At 38.1% G+C, this 13,546-nt stretch overlaps 1 protein-coding gene across 2 annotated transcripts in view; it reads left to right on the forward strand.

The window, feature by feature from the left end:
• Nucleotides 1-1,285: 1,285 nt before the first annotated feature.
• Nucleotides 1,286-13,546, forward strand: part of RANBP3L (RAN binding protein 3 like) — a 45,442-nt gene continuing 33,181 nt past the window's right edge. Inside the window, exon 1 of one of the 2 annotated variants that reach the window (XM_030331194.1) lies at nt 1,286-1,923. In XM_030331194.1, the coding sequence (XP_030187054.1) occupies nt 1,833-1,923 (91 nt within the window). In that variant the 5' untranslated portion in view covers nt 1,286-1,832. The remainder of the gene's footprint in view (nt 1,924-13,546) is intronic. The other variant, XM_030331184.1, reaches the window with a different exon arrangement.

Consider the following 13,546-nt stretch of genomic DNA (forward strand, 5'->3'; position numbering starts at 1 on the left):
CACTCTGGAAGAAAATGCTTCAGCCTTCTGCCATGACTGCTGTGAAGCAGGAGATAAATGCCAACCGTTAAAGCAGAAACTATGTTTCTCTAACAATTGGAATCTCTTTCAAAGTAGCTAAATATTGGGCGCCTGAGTGGCTCAGTGGGTTTGCCTGACTTTGGCTCAGGTCATGATCTCGCGGTCTGTGAGTTCGACCCTCACGTCGGGCTCTGTGCTGATGGCTCAGAGCCTGGAGCCTGCTTCGGATTCTGTGTCTCCCTCTCTCTCTCTGCTCCTCCCCTGCTCTCTCTCTCTCTCTCTCTCTCTAAGATCAATAAACATTAAAAAAAAAAAGTAGCTAAATACTTCTATAACCTGTTGTACTGTGAGGGGCCCAAAACAGGTAGACTATTAAAATAATAAACGTGGTTTAATAAGTCATGGCAATTATGAAAGAACAATCACACATATCACAAGGGTTTTTATAAGTCAGAGTATGTTTGGGGAATTGTTCATAGCCTCAAAGTGGAAGGAGAACACCCATCCAGATCCGGCAAAGAGGTAACCTTCTAGTTAGGGTTTCAAGCTTAGCACCAATTTCCAAGTGCGCCCAGGAAGCTGTGGAGCTCAGACTTTGAGGCTAAGCACTCTGCCTTTCTCCTTCATCCTGGCCCACCACCTCCGTTCAGAATCTACAAAGAGCTGTGGAATCTTGAAGGGCAGCATCTAGTAACGTTCATTACAATTTCAGGGGTAACAGCTTCTGCGTTAAATAAAAGGTGTTTAGGGTTTGTTCTTAAACGTTAATTAACTATGCTATTATTTCAATGAATATTTCAGTGAAATATGCTATTTCAACACAAGAAACCACTGGAAATCTCTTTGTTTTGTGACCTAGAAGTAGACATGGAGAGTCTAAAGGGAATCAGAGGTCGATTTCTGGGAAGATAATGTTTTATGTGTTTATTTGTCTTCCAGAACTCCAAATAGTTGCGTTGGCAGGCAGGCTGCTCTATAACTGCCCCCTTCTGAAGACTCAGAGGTGTTTACAGAAACTGAAAGTCCCAGCAGTATATTTCCATGAGCTCATTACCAGTTCCGCTTATACCCTTCAGATGTTGCATGTGCAAATGAACATCCATGCAGTATAAACCCCTGCCTTGAGCTTTTGTTCTAATTACAAAGTAGCACAAGTCAGAAACGTGACTATAACATCAGGGCATCTTTTTAGAATCCCTGCTTTGGTCACTATTATTCAAAGCAACTCCAATGCCATTTCTTGCCTGCCTCTTTATGCTAATCAGCCTAGCTCCCTCGGCCCCTCCTCCTTCAGCTTCCTTTAAGAACTGTTCACTTTCAGCTGTCACAGAGGGTAACTCAGACCAGGCTTGGAAATCACTGGATTTAACTCAGCAGCACTTTTTAAATTTTGTGTATCTTATTCTAGCAGTCCTCTTGAAATACTAGAGGTATTAGGTTTCGTGTCAGCAGATGGGTCAAAACATTGCCAAAACTGTAATTGGTTAGAAATAGTTACTTTGTAGGATTTTACACTGTAGAGGGGAAAGCTTCAAAGTACTTTGAAATGAAAGACGAATTAAGCTGTGCTTTTATCCAAATGAATTGGCATCTTTGTATGTAGGGGAAGTTATATTGGTCAATATTTATTTCAAGAATCATGACTAGAAAGCACTTGGAAGTTTATTAGAGAAGTAAATGTTTTACACTCAAGGACAGGATCTGCATGTACCTCTGTGGCTCTGGGTGTCTGGTGAAGACCATTTTAGGTGACTAACCAGGGGAAGGAAATGTCCTAGTGATACTGGAACCACAGCCGTATTGCCAGCACCATGTCTACTGCACAGAGAAAAGACAGCAGGCACCTGTTTAACAGTTTTTATACCTGTAAACTGAAGCTTCCAGAAGACCAGCGACAGCAAGGTGAGTCAGCCAGGCTAACGCGTTCTGCGACCTGGCCATTTGCATTCCAGGAGGAATGGTAGGCTGGGGAAGTGCCTGGGGAATCTCTGGTTGGAAGATGCTTTATAATCTTTGATTTTTTTTTTTTAACTCTGAGAATAGACATAATAGTAATGCATAAGGGTGAGTTAACTTGGGTTCACTCCTGGTTTTTAAAGGACTATGGGAGACTATCAAGAATGCTATTCCTTGGACTTGTCCTTCTGAGGCTTATGTGCTGAGACTTCCAGCCACTGTTGTTTTTCTAGAGTATGCTATATTTGTGTAATTCAAAACACCCATCCAGGGAAGGCTAAATCAGCTACAAGGGGAATTTGCTGAGATTAGCTTTATGTTACACTGGAACTGTCTTCCCTGTCCTGCCACTAATGGCACACTTTTGGATTTAAAGTTGAAGCCTAATTTTGCCTGGATCTCTGACTCACTCATTTGTGGGAAAAATAAATATATTCTTGGCTCTTTCCCTGCTACGATGTAGGAACAGCTGGAGAAAGACAGTGAAAAGTGTCACATTTCACATGATGGGCATTCATTCAGACTAAGCTAGCTACCTGGCAGCCATTTTCACCATCAGTCTTTTTTAAAATTTCAAATCCACTACCCAGCCAGCTGCATCAATTAGTGGCAGATGGCTGACATGAATAGACAAGATGATCTTTCCAACCCATTCTGGCACGGACAGCAAAGGACACTTGAAAAAAAGGCAGGGTGCTGTCACAGATGACATCATCACTCCCCAGAGGTTAAGGATTGGCCCCGGACATTTCTAACTTGCCCTTAATAACCACTGATGGATCTGTCTATGTAGGGATCTAGGCTGCAAGCTCTTTATTTACTTTTCCACAGACACGGTTTTATATTTTAGTGGCGTGGACAGAGCTGGCTAACGGGCTGAAACTCCCATTTCCAAGGTGGCACCTGTGTGCTAACGTTTGCATGAAGGTGTCAGGCCACTTTCTTGCATTAGTTCCTGGACTTCACGCTGTACAAGGCTTACCATAGTGGGGGTAGAAAATACTTTATAATAAATGGAAACAGCAAAAACTTTTGAGACCGTTCGGTATCATCAGGGCTGAAATAAGTCATTTTAAACTAACTGCTTTAGCATGTAAAGTCCTGGAATGTGCCAGAGTTTAATCATAGCACTATAAAAGTTTTGCTCTTCTGTTAGTAAACCCTAGTCCATCATAGGTTTTTGTTGGCTGTTCATTTTGTTTGAAATGTTTAAAGCTACTTCCCCACTCCAATTGCTAATGTAATATTTATTATATAAAATTTGCCAGGGGGAGCATAGAGGAGATGGTTAAAAATCACCATCCAGAGTGTTGTTCTTAACCCTTTAATGCATAGTCTTCCAGCCTTTTCTTCTGTGCCCATGTACAACGTAGTTTTTGCTTGATTTTTAAACAAAATAGAGTTATTTTATATATAACATTGTATGAACTGCTTTTTAATTTAATATTTGATTATGAACAAATTTCCGTGTCATCATTCATGCGCACATATTCTTCTACAACCTTATTTTAGCTATTTATTTATTTATTCATTCATTCATTCATTTAAATTTATTTTTGAGAAAGAGAGAGAATGAGTGCATAGGCAGAGAAGGGGCAAAGAGAGAGGGAGAGAGAGAATCCCAAGAAGGCTCCACATTCAGCATGGAGACCGACACTGGGCTCGATCCCATGACCCTGAAATCATGACCTGAGCCCAAATCAAGAGTCCAGTGCTCAACCGAGTCACCCAGGTGCCCCTCTGCAGCCTTGTTTTTAGCAGTTGTATGCTCTTCCTTAAATGGATGTAGTAAAATTCCTTTAGGCAATTCTCTATGATTAGACATGTATTTTATTTCTATTTTTTCCCTTTTACAAACAACATTGTGTTTAACCTAAGCAAATGGATAAATCATTGCAGAGGTAAGATTATTTTCTTGGGATACATTCTTAGTGGTGGAATTGCGAGGTCAAAGGATATATATGTTTTTTAAGATTTTTGTTGTTGTGGTTTTTTTGTTGTTGTTGGTTTGTTTGCTTATTTTTTGACAGTTGGCCTTCCAATCAGCAGTATAGGGGTATATTCTCAGTAATATTGGGTATTATTTTTATTTTTCCCCAATTTTCAAAGTGGAAAATACTATGCTTCTGTGGTTTTAATTTAAGGCAGGCTGTCTTAATGTTCTCTTCCTTTATTGGCCATACCCAGAGGAGACTGGAAAAATCATTATGATGACATACTTCCCAAAATACCAAGAAGACTAGAAGTCTAGTCTTTTTTTCTCAGACTGAAGTTTTGCCTAGAATATTTTGAAAGCAACCATATTCTTCCACAACTGAGTCTCAAAATATCAGTCCCCAGAAACCACAATCCATAAGGTTGTAAAGCACGTGAATGCAATTGAGAACAGCATTCAACAGCATTGACTGCTACAAGAACTGTCATCTAGAGATCTGAATTGACAAGTGACACTGGGCAGTGTTTGCTATGCTGCTGAGTAGCATTCAGTTACTCTTCTGGAGTTTAAAAGTATTCATTGAGTATAGTGGCCTTGATTTTTTTTCCTCCAAGCTACATTGGCACATTGCTGTTATGCAAAGTTCAGCAGAGGTCCAAGAAAGCAAAGCGATTGGTTTCAGAGAGTGAAGTCTGGCTATGAATTTGTTTATGGAGGCATTCTGAGTTTGTGGCTTTGGCCTACCCCACCCCCCCCACCAACCACACCAAAGTTCCAGCTTTTTAATATACAGACCATGATTAATTGACATTTAACTCCTCAGAGGGCATAACCAGATTCAACACATAGGTACTTTCTAACCCTCCCTGTTATATGCTGAAGTGCTTTATGTTATAAAATTGTACTTTTTGGGTGATCATTTAGATAAAAGTCACTTATTGTTTAGCAACTATCTGAACAACGACTATGCAAAGCATTGTGCCAGACATGGTACATCAGTTGAACCAAGCCAACTAAACTATGGTTTCCAGTCCCCATAGTATTTACATTCTACAGCAGCAGATGCTAAACAGTCCAGCACAGGAATCCAGTAGGCTTCTCTCCCTACTTGTTGCTGTCTTTATAGATTCTTCTGTGATAGTTCAAATCCATTTATCTATAACATTGATCTGAGATCACATTTATAAACATTAACTTATATGTCTACAAAGCCTCAACAAAGTTCAGTTCACATTACATGTGCTAGGTAGACTTAACCATACTTATGTTTTATAAACCATATTTATGTTTATATACTTTAAAATTCACAAAGTAAATGTTTAGAATGCTTTAAAAATTACACGATTCTCAATACATTATCTTATTTAATTCTTACAATAGTCAGGTGAGGTAGTGTATTAGTCAAGGTTCTCCAGAAAAACAGAATCTCTAGGATGTGTGTGTGTATGTGTGTGTGTGTGTGTGTGTGTGTGTGTGTATAGATAGAGAGAGATCAAAATTTATTTTAAGAGATTGCCTCACACAATTAGGGAAGATGGAAAGTCCAAAATGCACTGTGTGGGCCACCAGGCTGGAGTCCCAGGCAAATTGCTGACCAACATTACAGTTGAAATCTGAAAGTGGTCTGCTGGCAGAATTCCCTCTTGCTCAGGGCAGGTCAGTCTTTTTTATATCCAGGCCTTTAGCTGATGGATGAGACCCACCAACATTCTGGAGGGCAATCTGCTTTACTCACAGTCCACCAGTTTAAATGTAAATCTCATCCAGGGGCACCTGAGTGACTCAGTTGGTGAAGTGTCCAACTTCAGCTCAGGTCACGATCTCACAGCTTGTGAGTTTGAGTCCTGCATTGGGCTCTACACTGACAACTCAGAGCCTGGAGCCTGCTTTGGATTCTGTGTCTCCCTCTCTCTCTTTGCCCCTCCCCTGCTCATGCTCATATATAGCTATCTCATAAAATCCATGATTTTTGAGATACAATGTTTAATTTTTTTTTATTGATCCATATCAGAGAAACTTCTCTGCAGATATTCAAGATGCATTAGAGTTCCTTCTGATTTTTCTTGTTCTGACACCAACTGGGTGTACTACAATTTAATTAAATTCTGTCATTATCCAGAGTTAATGAAGACTCCAGAAGTTAAGGGCTCAGTCTCAAGAGACCGATCCACTTAAATGCTAGCTACAAATTTCAGGTGTCTCCAAGCCACCTCCATTTCTGCCTGGATGACTACAAATTTAAGGCTTCCCACAACTCTCCCAGGTTTGAAAATTTGCTAGAATGACTCACAGAACTCAAGAAAGCCCTATACTTATGATTACCATTTTATTATAAAGGATGCAAATGAACAGCCAGCTGAACAGATACATAAGGCAAAGTGTCGGGTGTTTCTGAGCACATGGAGTCAGGGTATCCCACTCTCTCAGGACATCAGTAAGATCATCAGCCAGGAAGCTCCAGTAAGCATGGTGTCCAGAGTTTCCACATGGGATCTCGCTACATTTGCATGATTGATTAAATCAGTGACTATGATTGAACTCTGGCTTCAATCTCTCTTCCCTCTCTGGAGGTTGGAAATGGAAAGTAGGGCTAGAAGGCCCAACCCTATACAACCTTGTTCTTTTTGGTGTGGCCAGCCTCTCCCTTGAGTTTCCTCGTTAGCATAACAAAGACAAATGGCCATCAGTTAGGAAATTCAGAGGGTTTTTCAAGCTCGGTGCAAGGAATGGAGAGCTAAAACCAGATCTATTCTTTATTACATCACATTTTGGCTGTCATTTTCAGGATGAATTCTTTTCTTAATGTTAAGACAGTTTCCTGCAAGTCAAGGAACACAGATTAACGCCCTCAACCACTTATTTATTCAGTACAGTTTTTACCAAGAGCTGGGAGCTATATTAGACACCAGAAATGCAAGTTTTTCTGCCCAAGTTTATTTTCTGTCATGTGCTTTTTTGAGGAATTCAGTAATAAGAACTCAGCTAATGATACTTTTTCAACTTTTTGGGTGAAAGAAAAAGTGATTTGACTCCATAATATTGTGACCCTGCTGCATTAATCCTCATTCTGTGTATTTTGGCCACACTCCTCTTGAGGGTTCCAGAAGGCACTTAATTTAGCTTTGAACTTAGTAAATATAAAGGCTAAGTGGGGCATGTTTACTGTGAGACCAAATTTGCTCTGAGTCTAAACCATAAAACACAAATTATATTTAGATTGCCGCAAATGCACTATTTCCCTTGAAAATACTCTGTGAACATTTATGAATATACTTAATTTAGAACACTTAAAAAATTTAAGTGCTAAGGAATGAAGATACAACCATGAGAAAGAAAACCCAGTGGTGGCAAACAATGAAATAATGCCTTTTATATGAAAAGATAATGTGAGATACACACATTATGCTTCTCAAAATAGATTTGTATTAGCTTTCCTTCTTTGTGATTCTAAAACAGTGAAATGGCATAGACAACATGACATCTTTTGGGTGATACATGGCTAAATAAACGAGGATCAGAGGAAGGAACCCTGCACATATTTCTGTTTTTCTTCCACCAAAAGGGAACCTCAAAGTGGCTCAAATGAGTTTTGTTCTATCTACAAAACCATTACTCACATTTAAAAAAAAAATTTTTTTAACGTTTATTTATTTTTGAGACAGAGAGAGACAGAGCATGAACGGGGGAGGGTCAGAGAGAGGGAGACACAGAATCTGAAACAGGCTCCAGGCTCTGAGCTGTCAGCACAGAGCCCGACTCAGGGCTCGAACTCACGGACCGTGAAATCATGACCTGAGCCGAAGTCGGCCGCTTAACCGACTGAGCCACCCAGGCGCCCCCCATTACTCACATTTAAAGGCACAAATTGGTGGAAACAAATATAGACCATTTAAAAATAACTAGAAAGGAGAGAACTCATATTCTATTAGATTTGATCATATTCAAGCTCCCACTCAGTGCAGGAATTCTTTCCACTAAGCTTTCTTAATAGATGGCACATTTATGAGGATCTGAAATATATATATATATATATATATATATATATATATAATGGTTTAAACTCCATTTTCCCACTTCACACTCATTAGGATGGCTACTATCAAAAGAAAAAAATAGAAAATAACAAGTGTTGGCAAGAATGTGGAGAAATTAGAACTCTTATACACTGCTGGTGGGAATGGAAAATAGTGCATCTGCTGGAAAATAGTATGGAAATTCCTCAAAAACTGCAAATAGAATTACCATGTGATCCCACAATTCTACTTCCAGGTATATCCCCCAAAAAAGTGACAGCAGGGAATCAAACAGGTACTTGCACACCAATGCTCATAGTAGCATTATTTATAATAGCCAAAAGGTTAAAGCACATCTTTCCATTGACAAGTGAATAAACAAAATGTGGTATATGTATATATATATATATATATACACACGAAAATATTATTCAGCCTTAAAAAGAAAGTAAATTCTGATACATGCTACACCATGGATGAATCTTGAGGACATTATGCTAAATGAAACAAGCAAGTCACAAAGAGATGAATACCATATGATTCCACTCATATGAGATTGCTAGAGTAGTCATTTTCAGAGACATAGAGCAGAATGGGGGTTGCCAAGGGCTGGGAGGGGGAATAGGGAGTTATTATTTAATGGTATAGAGTTTCAGTTTTGCAAGATGAATACGTTCTAGAGATTGCACAATAGTGTGAATCAGTTAGCACTATTGAACTATGTGCTTAAAAATGATTAAGATGGTAAATTTTATGGTATGAAAAAAATTTTTAAGCCATTACTGGCCAAAGCCATCCCTAATTATGTTTCTGAATTTGGGCTTAAAAAAACAAAAACAAAACAAACCTTCATTTTTCCTATTCCTAAAACCAAAACTAGAAGGAAATATTCTGCTCATCTCTGATTCCCAAAAGCTACTTCTTTGAAAACATTAATAAAATTAATAAGCTCCTAATTTTTACAAAAAAAGAAACAAAACATTACCAATATCAGGAATGATATAGAGTGTCATTATAGATCCTACAGCTATTAGAGTGATAATAAAGGAATATTATGAATAACACTGTGCCAGAAAGACACCAAAAAAAAAAAAAAAAAAAATTCAACAGCCACTCACATAAAAACCCCAAAAGGATTTAGAATAGAAAGGAACTTCCTCAACCCAAAAAGAACATTTTCAAAAAACTGACAGCTAGTATAGTGCCTTCATTGTCAATGAAAGACTTAATACTTCCCTATGAAGATTGGGAAGCAAGCAAGGATGTCCACTATAGTGACTTCTATTCAACATTATGGAATAGGACTGAAGATCTTAGCCAATGTACTGGGTTAAGAAAAAGAAATAGGGGTGCCTGGGTGGCTCAGTTGGTTGAGCATCTGACTTCGGCTCAGGTCATGATCTCATGGTTTGTGAGTTCGAGCCCCGTGTTGGGATCTGTGCTGACAGCTCAGAGCCTGGAGCCTGCTTCTGATTCTGTCTCCCTCTCTCTCTGCCCCTCTCCCACTCATGCTCTGTCTCTGTCTCAGAAATAAATAAACATTAAAAAAAATTTTTTTTAAAAAGAAAAAGAAAAAAATAAAAGTTTTATATTTTGGAAATAAAGAGGTAAAACTATATTCACAGATGAATGATAGCTGGTATAGGAAAAACTTTAGGAATCAATTAAAAGAAAAAAAAATACTACAACTAATAAGTGAGTTACCAAGATCACAGATAACAGCATACAAAGTCAGTATACTAAAAACAACTATATTTCTATATATTAGCAAAGAATAATTGGAAGTTGGAAACTTTTAAGTATTCCTTTAGTAGTACATTTTTTATAAAAAAATAGTAAAGGAGTTATTAACAAAAGATGTGCAAGACCTGTACACTTAAAACAAACATTGTAGAGAAAAGCTAAAGAAGATTGAACTAAATACATAAATTGGAAGGTTCATTTATTAAGATATTAACCCTCCCCAAATTGATCTAGAGAGTCAAGGCCATCTCAATCAAAATTCCCGCAGACTCTTTTTTCATTGACAAGCGAATCTTTAATTTATAAGGAAATGCAAAGGACCTAAAATAGCTAAAATCTTGAAAAAGAAGAACAAATTTGATAACTTATGCTTTGGATTTCAACTTATAATAATCAAGATGGTATAATATTGGTATAAGCATAGAAAATTTATTATTGAAACAGAAGAGGGAGCCCAGAAATTGACTCACTCATTTTTGGCCAGTTTTTGACAAAGATATCGAGATAGTTCAAAGAAGGAAAAGATACTATTTTTTGTAATACCCCTGGAACAAGTAGCCCTCATTACCCACCTCACACAAAAATTAATCTGAGATGAAATATGAAAACACAGAAGCTTAATCTGTAAAACTTCTAGAGGAAAAACACGGGAAAATATTTTCATAAATTGGAACAGGTAATTTTTACAGACACAGAAAGTACTAACCATAAAAAATAGATAAACTAGACTACCAACATTAAAAATATTTGTTTTTTAAAAGATTACATTAATACAAGAAAAGAGAAACTGGGAGATGAGTGCCTGGGTGGCTCAATTGGTTAAGCCTCTGACTTTGGCTCAGGTCATGATCTCACAACTCGTGAGTTCAAGCCCCATGTAGGGCTCTGTGCTGACAGCTCAGAGCCTGGAGTCTGCTTCAGATTCTGTGTTTCCTCTCTCTCTGCCCAACCCCCTGCTTGTGCTCTGTCTCTCTCTCAAAATAATAAACATTAAAAAAAATTTTTTTAAAGAGAAACTGGGAGAAAACATTTGTGCTATATAGATCTGGAAAAAAAGCTTGTAATCAGAATATATAAAGAACTCAATATAAACAATTTGATTAAAAAATAAGCAAACAATCTGTCACTTTACAAAAAGGACATATAAATGTCTAAGAATCACATCAAAAAATGCTCAACATAATTAGTCATCAGGGAAATGTAAATTAAAACCTCTGTCAGATATCACTTCCCATTCACTAGAATAGCTAAAACTAAGAATGCCAATGATACTGTGTTGCAGAGACTGTAGAGCAATCAGAACTCCTATGTATTGCTGTAAAGTGATACGACCACTTTGGAAAATAGTCCGGCAATTTCTTTTATCGTTAAATCTACACCTACCCTATGATAACCAATCACATTCTTAGTTATTTTCCCAAGAGGAATGAAAAGCAAAAAGCTTAGAGAAGAATGTTCATGGCAGATTTTATACCTATGAGCTCCAACATGTGAACCACTCAAATGTACATAAGCCCGTAAATGGATAAGCCAACTGTGGTATGTCCGTAGACTGGAATGTTATCCAGTAGTAGAAAGCAGTAAGTTGCGGTTACACATAACCACATGGATGAATCTGAAACTGTACGACATTTGGGGGGTGAAGCCAAGAGGCTGATCTATGGGGTGAAGGACCAAGGGCTTGGCACATGTGCAGCTCATACAGCAGTATGCTGCCGCGCACGGGCTGGTAAACTCTGGCAGTAGCATAGACTCTAACCCTTATGCTGTGTGATGGAAGGCCATCTCCTGAGGATGCTGTAGACATCTCAGATGGAAAATTCTGCTAGGGCAACTGCAAGATCCCTTTCAAAACCAAGATTCTGTGGTTTGCCCCCAATTCTTTCATTCATTTTGATGTTGTCTCCTCAACGGCGTTGTGCAAGTTCTTTGGGAACAGTAAACTGGGTTTATACTGGGAACCACTCACAGCACGACATGTCACCTGTAAACAAATCATATTTTGTCATATGTCATCCTAACCCAAAAACTCCAGAGCCTGTGCTATAGCCCGAGTTTCCTTCCTCTCATGTGGGCTCATTTAAGTACCTGGAAACGATCTGAGTGATGGCTGGCCCTTGAACTCGGTTTGTCATTCAGTTTTAAATGTGTTGCTATTCGAGTCACCAATTGATCTGTATGTAAACCGCTCACCACATCCAAATGTCTCCCAAAAGGGGTATTTAACTCTAAAACAATAGGTAAGAAAATGCAGCAGTATCAGTGCAAACACATCAGATCAGAGCAGGTGGCCTGCTTATTGGGCTAGCAGTTTTCACTGAAATTTAAATATTTGCATGATATATGTTTCTTGAACTGCACGAAGTGTGAAAGATTACAACGTACCACTTTTGGAACTGGGCCAATATGGCCTTGGAGAGATGATTTAGATTTTAACAAAATAAATAAGAAGTATAAAAAACTCCAAATTAAACAGAGGCTAAGCAATAGTCATTATTATAACTCACTTTTTTATTTAAACTGGGGACTCTATTCAGAATAAAGTGCTGGCTCAAAGTGCTCATTATATTAAATCATTAACTTGACTTGAAATCTTAACATTTAGGCCAGGTAAACTTCATACCTGACTTGCTTTTTAATGAAATCTATTGGTAAAGCTAGCATGATAACCAAAGGCAGGATTTAAAATGCAGTATATACTCATATCCAGTAAAAAGCTGCATTCCTTCTACCCAATGATCAGATATCTCACCCTGTGTGGATGGTCGATAACTAAGCACGAGGTCATAAGAGTGAGATCTAGATTACTGACAAGAGATGATGATAGTCGGAAGATATCTTTTGATACTAAACCAACATCAAAGAGCATGAAACATGCATCTGTGAATTGAGCCAGAAGGAGACAGAGGCTAAACGGTAACTGATGAAATGGAAACTGACCTATATACTCGAACGGGAGAGCGAAAAGATTTTTGTAAGTCTCCCGTATCACTGCAGAATGGGCTTCAGGTCCTAAAAGAACCCACAGCTAACAGGACACAATTTCCTTTCCCTCAGCAGATGCAGAGAAACTACCAAGTCTCCAGACATGACAGCTTAGTAACTGGATTGTCCCTCTTGAGTAGGAATCTGTAATGACTGGTTTCAATAATTGGCTCCAAATCCTTTCGTGTTCTGATAAAAGGAAGTAGTTCATAACAAGAAGGTATGTTACCATCTGGAGAAAAAAGAGTAAAGCAGGGAGACTTGATGGAAAAGGACCATTTTGGTCTAGGCCTGTCTGTGTTAAACTGTAGTAGACTTGCAGAGAAATGAAGTCACAGATAAGGATTTATGTGTATGTGTGTTTTTATAAATTGAGTGTGGGTAAGACATATACCAGAGCTACAGATTATGAGGGTCTGTTCGTTCAACAAGAACGACTTTGTCATAAGGAACTTGATGTATGAAGTATGGATTCAAGTGTGGATTAGTTTTGGTATTAGTTGCCATTTTTCTTTCTGAAAATTGAATACGCTAAAATTAATTAGTAGAAGTGATTGTTTTGATCGTAGGATGAAGCAAAGTAGATTTTGAGGGACTTGCAGAAAGCTCTAGCTACAAATAAAAAGAGAAAAAAAGCATAAAGATTTAGAAAACAAATCTTCAAAAAACACCCATAAGAGATGCGCCGATGTCTTTCTAATTTTGTAAACATTTCTTATATTTTAAGGTTTAAATTCACAATATTGTTATTGTCTTTTACTTTGCTCGTAGCAGGCTATTAATGTTTATTTAGTAAATCAATACTTTTTCCCCAAAGGTTCATCCAAGTGATTAATAGTCCTAAATTACTGAGTGTTCGAGCTTTAAACTCCACTTAGGGCAATGGATCTTC

This window comes from Lynx canadensis, chromosome A1 (assembly GCF_007474595.2).
Source record: "Lynx canadensis isolate LIC74 chromosome A1, mLynCan4.pri.v2, whole genome shotgun sequence".
NCBI lineage: Eukaryota > Metazoa > Chordata > Mammalia > Carnivora > Felidae > Lynx > Lynx canadensis.